This window comes from Trichomycterus rosablanca, chromosome 26 (assembly GCF_030014385.1).
Source record: "Trichomycterus rosablanca isolate fTriRos1 chromosome 26, fTriRos1.hap1, whole genome shotgun sequence".
Classification (NCBI taxonomy): domain Eukaryota; kingdom Metazoa; phylum Chordata; class Actinopteri; order Siluriformes; family Trichomycteridae; genus Trichomycterus; species Trichomycterus rosablanca.
The window spans coordinates 15,044,256-15,050,600 of NC_086013.1; the positions used below are offsets into that span (position 1 = coordinate 15,044,256).

Consider the following 6,345-nt stretch of genomic DNA (forward strand, 5'->3'; position numbering starts at 1 on the left):
ATATCCTGGGATGTTCTTTATTCCCTGATTATAGCTACATAACATCAGAAATAAAAAAAAAATCAATTTCTAAGCTGTAATTAAAATACAGGACAAGAGCCAAATCATTACTTTTGTTCAATGTCTCGAATGTTTTCCAATGTTCTCATCTTTGTGTTGCTTTCCTTTCGGCATTTTGACTCATTCCCACATTTTAAACCACGCAGAAGGTCTGGCAACCCGCCCCTCGGAGTACACCCCTCCATGCGTTCCGCTCCGTTCGGTAAATCCGTGTCCGTGTTTTTTCGCAGCTCTCCTCAGATCAGCGCGTCCGCATAATAACGGCGAGCGCAGAGCAACACAGCTGCTGCTACCATTACCAACCAGTAGCACCAGTACAGCTCCAGCCTCTGCTGTAACAAGTGATCCAGTCCTCCCTGTGATCCACCTGCGTCTCTGCGCTCCGGACTCTGGATGTGTTTAACGGATCCTGCTTTGCTCTGGACAGCACGTCGCGGCTTTTTCCTTCTTTCGGACTTGTGGGTTTTATTTGATGTTGATTTTTTTGCCTGGTTTTTCCAGCGTGCACGGAGCTTATGAATTGAAGTTACTGCGCGTTTGATACACCGGGACCTGCGCGTTTTGCCGGCTGGACTGCGCACACCATGGCGCGCACCGGTGGATATTTGTGTGCAAAGAGACTTCTGGCTGGCGCAGTTTGGATCGGTTTGATATGCAGCATCTCTGAAACACTGGGTAAGTTATTTAATGGCTTTTTTCCTGCATTATTTTACGCATCGCCGTGGGGATGGTTCGCATCCTTGCGCTTGGTACGTGCACTTGTGTTCGGTGTCGTTTTTGGAAATTGTACGCTGTTCTATCCATGCTGCCGGGAAAGTTGGGTGCTGATGCTGTGAAGGACAATGTATTCGGGATATATGTGCTGATTATAGAAAGGGATAATCTCATTTAATAGGTGGAATACATGTGCACCCTTGTGCGCCTCGGTTCTGGGAATGATGCTCAGATGAGTGACTGTGTTGGTTCAGTTCCATGTTTTTAATTCATGCGACTTTTAGCTGTATATATAGACTGCATATGGCACACTAGCTGCCACTGGTGGGTACCAAATGTCTCTTCTCGACCACTTCCTCAAGGGGGTTTGTGGTCAGTGGTGCTATTAAAATGCTGGACGTTTTCTGGTGAAAATGAGCCGATTTGCTGTGCAGAATCACGTACAATCAACATAACTAATATCTGTTCAAATCTGAATGAGGTCTGGATCAGTTTTCCAATCATGCTCATGGTACTGGAGTAACCCAGCCCTGCACATTCCTGTTCCCAACACAACTGATCCAACTTAATCAGCTAATTACAAGGACTGAATGTGCAAGGAGGAGGTATCAGATGATTTAAATGCTGCTTATTGGTGACTTTGGTACTCGTGCGTAAAAAGCACAATCTAATCATGATTATGTTTTAAACAGTGGTTACAGATGTGTGTTCTGCTTCGAATGTTCATGGTATAAACTTTATTTTTATTTATGCAACTTTTAGCAGTAAATGTAAGATAATCCAGGCATATATGATAAACCAGTCGGCACTGGGAGCTAATGAATAATTGATTAATAGCTGTGGATAGCACCGTTAATTTTTGGACGCCTTAAATAGCTGGTAGGGCGCGACAGAACCGTTCCCACTGATAGAGAACCAGTTGGTGTGGAAATAAAGTGGATTTCTTTTTGTCTTACCAAGAATGCAAAGTGGATCAGTTTCCATTTACGTGAAATCTATGTCCAGATGCACAATCTGTAATAGTCTATTATTATTATTATTATTATTATTATTATTATTATTATTATTGTTATTATTATTAGTTTTGGTCCTGGTATACCACGTAAAATGTATACAATATTTATAGTGCAAATATCAGTATTAAAAGTGGCAATTGCATTTATGTGTTTTGCATTTTCTGTGGTTTGCAGGTTTCTGTGGCACATGTTGCAGCATCCCCATTTTTTTCTTTGCTAAATGGGGGAGCAAAACGCATCCCGGTTTGCTGAAATGGTTCAGGGTGGCATCTTGTCACCAAAAGATTCTCATTGGTGAAGGCAGGTGCATGATCAGAGACTGTTTTTGCTCTTAAGTGGTGGCTGTTAAAATGATGTAAAATGATTCTTTGCTTTGCATTTAAATATTTTCACTACGTTCATTGCACAGTGAAGAAATTGTAACATTTTTTACTTCTTATACCTTTTAGATTTGTATTTCTATCACTGAGCTGTTAAAAAAGTGGATTTTTGAGTTTTATTCAGGATTTCAGTCCAGCGCGCTTTCTGTTGCTCGCGGGGTCGCGCATTGACCCGGCGCTTTGAACGCGCACTGAGCAGCGCCTGACGTGAACGCGCATTAGGCATTTTGCACACAATGCCAGCAGAGGCGCACTGTTGCTCCATGCTTGCTGGATAAGCCCTAGTGGAAGAATAATAATGGTGTCGAGAGGCAAGGTGTAAATAACTGGAGAAAAGTGCTATCATGCTGTATGTACTGTAGCTGCACAGGTAAAGTGCATGTTTGATCCTGAGCTTTGGCATGTTCTTCTCAGATGCACACTTAAAGCTTATATGACTATTTTTGACCACTCAAAACGTGTCACTAGTTGAACTGGCTGTCCATGATACAAAACACACTTAGTAGTGGATATTAATAGTAAAAGAAACAGGATTTGGTTACAAACAATGGTGTTGTGTCCATCTTCCTTAATACTGTAACTAAATATTAAAATACCATCATGTACAATTAACATGAACATTTCAGACGATCGTGGTTTGGAATGCAGCTTTTGTTCCATCAAAATGATGTAAATTTGATGTTCTATTTGGTATATCGACAGAGAGTAGCGATTCAGGATGTAGTAGTGGAATTGTTGGCATGGTATTTGGACATAGCACTTGATGCTCACCACAGGGGGGGATAATTACGTCTATTACAGACTGATATTTTAGATTGTTATAGATTCTGGATCTCCAAAAGTGTTCCTCCTGGGCACTGCTAGTACAATAGTATGATTACTGCATCAACATCCTGTCTAAATGCAAATTAGTGAATGTATCAGTACAAACATTAAATATTTTCATTCAGACTGTGACTGAATCCTGTAACTCCTCAGGTTCTGGTCATGAAAGTCTGCACTTCTGTTTTTTTTTTAATCCTGTACCACTGATTAATGATGCTGTTTTCCTCTGGAGGGCATGCAGAGCACCTTAAGAGCGTATCAATACCACCGGTCCACACTGAATCTCAAACACCACGATTTACTAACTGGTTGCAATTCAGGTTCGATTTACAGCCCGGCTGTTACTGATCAGGCTCGACTGTAAACAAGCTCAGGTTTGGTGTAGTACAGGATCAATTCCAATTTTTGTTGTTGTTCGGGTGGAGCTTTTCTCTACATAGATGGATGGATGGATGGATGGATGGAATCTATATCTAGTTTGAATTTGTAAAAGGACAAAATGAAAGGCACATTAAAAAGATAAATTGGAACTATTTATTGTTGATTTACTTTAATGGACTGCATTTCCTGCAGGAGCACGTTGTTCTAAGATCACATTTATAACTCATTTACATTTGCAGCATTATGCAGATGCTTTTATCCAAAGCGACTTATGATTATGACTGAATATAATTTGAGCTATTGAGGTTTAACTGTGGCAACCGCTCTCAGATCGTCCTCAAATGTGTAAGCTTGTAGCAGCATTGGGGTCAGCTCACCACCATCCAGGAAAAACTCACCACCATCCAGGAAAATCTCACCACCATCCAGGAAAGAAAATCTCACCACCATCCAGAAAAACTCACCACCATCCAGGAAAATCTCACCACCATCCAGAAAAACTCACCACCATCCAGGAAAATCTCACCACCATCCAGGAAAGAAAATCTCACCACCATCCAGAAAAACTCACCACCATCCAGGAAAATCTCACCACCATCCAGGAAAATCTCACCACCATCCAGGAAAGAAAATCTCACCACCATCCAGGAAAGAAAATCTCACCACCATCCAGAAAAACTCACCACCATCCAGGAAAATCTCACCACCATCCAGGAAAGAAAATCTCACCACCATCCAGGAAAATCTCACCACCATCCAGGAAAGAAAATCTCACCACCATCCAGAAAAATCTCACCACCATCCAGGAAAATCTCACCACCATCCAGGAAAATCTCACCACCATCCAGGAAAGAAAATCTCACCACCATCCAGGAAAATCTCACCACCATCCAGGAAAGAAAATCTCACCACCATCCAGAAAAATCTCACCACCATCCAGGAAAATCTCACCACCATCCAGGAAAATCTCACCACCATCCAGAAAAAACTCCCACCATCCAGGAAAATCTCACCACCATCCAGGAAAGAAAATCTCACCACCATCCAGGAAAATCTCACCACCATCCAGAAAAAACTCCCACCATCCAGGAAAATCTCACTACCATCCAGGAAAGAAAATCTCACCACCATCCAGGAAAATCTCCCACCATCCAGGAAAATCTCCCACCATCCAGGAAAATCTCACCACCATCCAGGAAAAACTCACCACCATCCAGGAAAATCTCACCACCATCCAGGAAAAACTCACCACCATCCAAAACTCACCACCGTCCAGGAAAAACTCACCACCGTCCAGGAAAAACTCACCACCATCCAGAAAAACTCACCACCATCCAGGAAAATCTCACCACCATCCAGGAAAAACTCACCACCATCCAGGAAAAATTCACCACCATCCAGGAAAATCTCACCACCATCCAGGAAAATCTCACCACCATCCAGGAAAAATTCACCACCATCCAGGAAAATCTCACCACCATCCAGGAAAACCTCAGCGCTCGAGATGAGACGCCCGACTATCAGAGCATCGTTATCATAAAACACTTCAAGTGGGCTTGAGATCAGCATCTAATCAGATCACAAATGCTAAAATCTGCCTCTCGAGTGAACGTCTCGCCTTCCATCAGAGCCCAGCATCCATCCCGATTCACTTCGCCCTCTGCCCTCACCGCGGCCGCGAGTCTGCTGCATTGCTAATCTGTAAAAGTGGCTATAAATTCAGCAGCTAGCGTCCCCAGCGTGACGCCGGTTTTAAGGTCAGCGGTTGTAAATCCAGCCGGCGGTACGAGGCTGTTCTGGGGTCAGTGCATCAGCAGCGAGCGACTGAGTCGCACTGCAATGTTTATTTACGATCTTTCCTCTGGTCCTGCACTTCCACGTTCACCTTCCTGAAGGGGAGCACTGCAGCGGTGTTTAGTCTGTCTGCAGCGGTCACGATGCCTTTCGGTTAACTTTACGCAACACTCTTATGTAACTTGTTTATAATGGTGTAAGATTAGCATCGTAGGGCCACGTGGAGATGCGTGGATGGGTGAGTGTAGGACGTGTGAAGGCTGGCTTTGTTGGGTTACTGCTGAGATGTTCCCTGAGATGAGACCAATTTTAAACCTATTTTCTGGTCTAATTTCTTTCTTTTTGTATTCTGAGCTTTTTTTCTTGTGCTCTTGCTGTGCTACGTTTAACTTGGTACCACTTACATGTGCGGTCATATCTACATTCTTCATTCTGTATTCAGTTTTAGTCCATTTCAGTCAAGTTTAACTAACAGAGCTTTGCAAATACGTCTATTAATGTTTGATATTATTAACTCTAATGAATTAATTAGTTAATTTGGTCGTAATCCCCTATTTTGTACTCAGTATCGCCTTCAGTTTCTACCTAACCGTATTTCTCACTGGTGTGTGAAATAAATTAAGTAAAATGAATAAATGTATTTTTTATTATCGCTGTGGACGAAGTATTTCCATAAACACGTGGTTCAACAATGTTGTCATGCAGGAACAACCCCTGACCTCAGCCCAGTGGAACACTGTTGGGATTGATTGGAGCTTTGATTGCTAGCCAGACCTTTGTGTCCAGAGTCAGTTCCTGACCTCACAGAGGCTCTTTTGACTGGGTACAATTCCTGCAATTCTGGGGAAAGTCACAAAAGAGTCAAGCCTGGTGTAGATTATTTGGGAAGGGGGGTTGGATCCATATTAATGCCCACGGTTTTGGGATGGGGATTCGGAATTGTGTTTTTAAGCTTAAATCTGACTTCAGGAGGAAGGAAAAGCCAATACAGGTGATGTGATTTATACACCGATCAGCCATAACATTAAAACCACCTCCTTGTTTCTACACTCACTGTCCATTTTATCAGCTCCACTTACCATATAGAAGCACTTTGTAGTTCTACAATTACTGACTGTAGTCCATCTGTTTATCTGCATGCTTTGTTACCCCCCTTTCATGCTGTTCTTCAATGG

General features: G+C 42.6%; 1 protein-coding gene across 1 annotated transcript in view; it reads left to right on the forward strand.

Annotated features, from left to right (window-relative positions):
* The first annotated feature begins 1,364 nt into the window (after positions 1-1,364).
* The window catches only part of dcc (DCC netrin 1 receptor), a 240,103-nt gene continuing 235,122 nt past the window's right edge, over positions 1,365-6,345 (forward strand). The window contains exons 1-2 of the mRNA XM_062989210.1: positions 1,365-1,379; positions 3,734-4,926. Coding sequence (XP_062845280.1) covers positions 1,365-1,379; positions 3,734-4,926 — 1,208 coding nt within the window. The remainder of the gene's footprint in view (positions 1,380-3,733; positions 4,927-6,345) is intronic.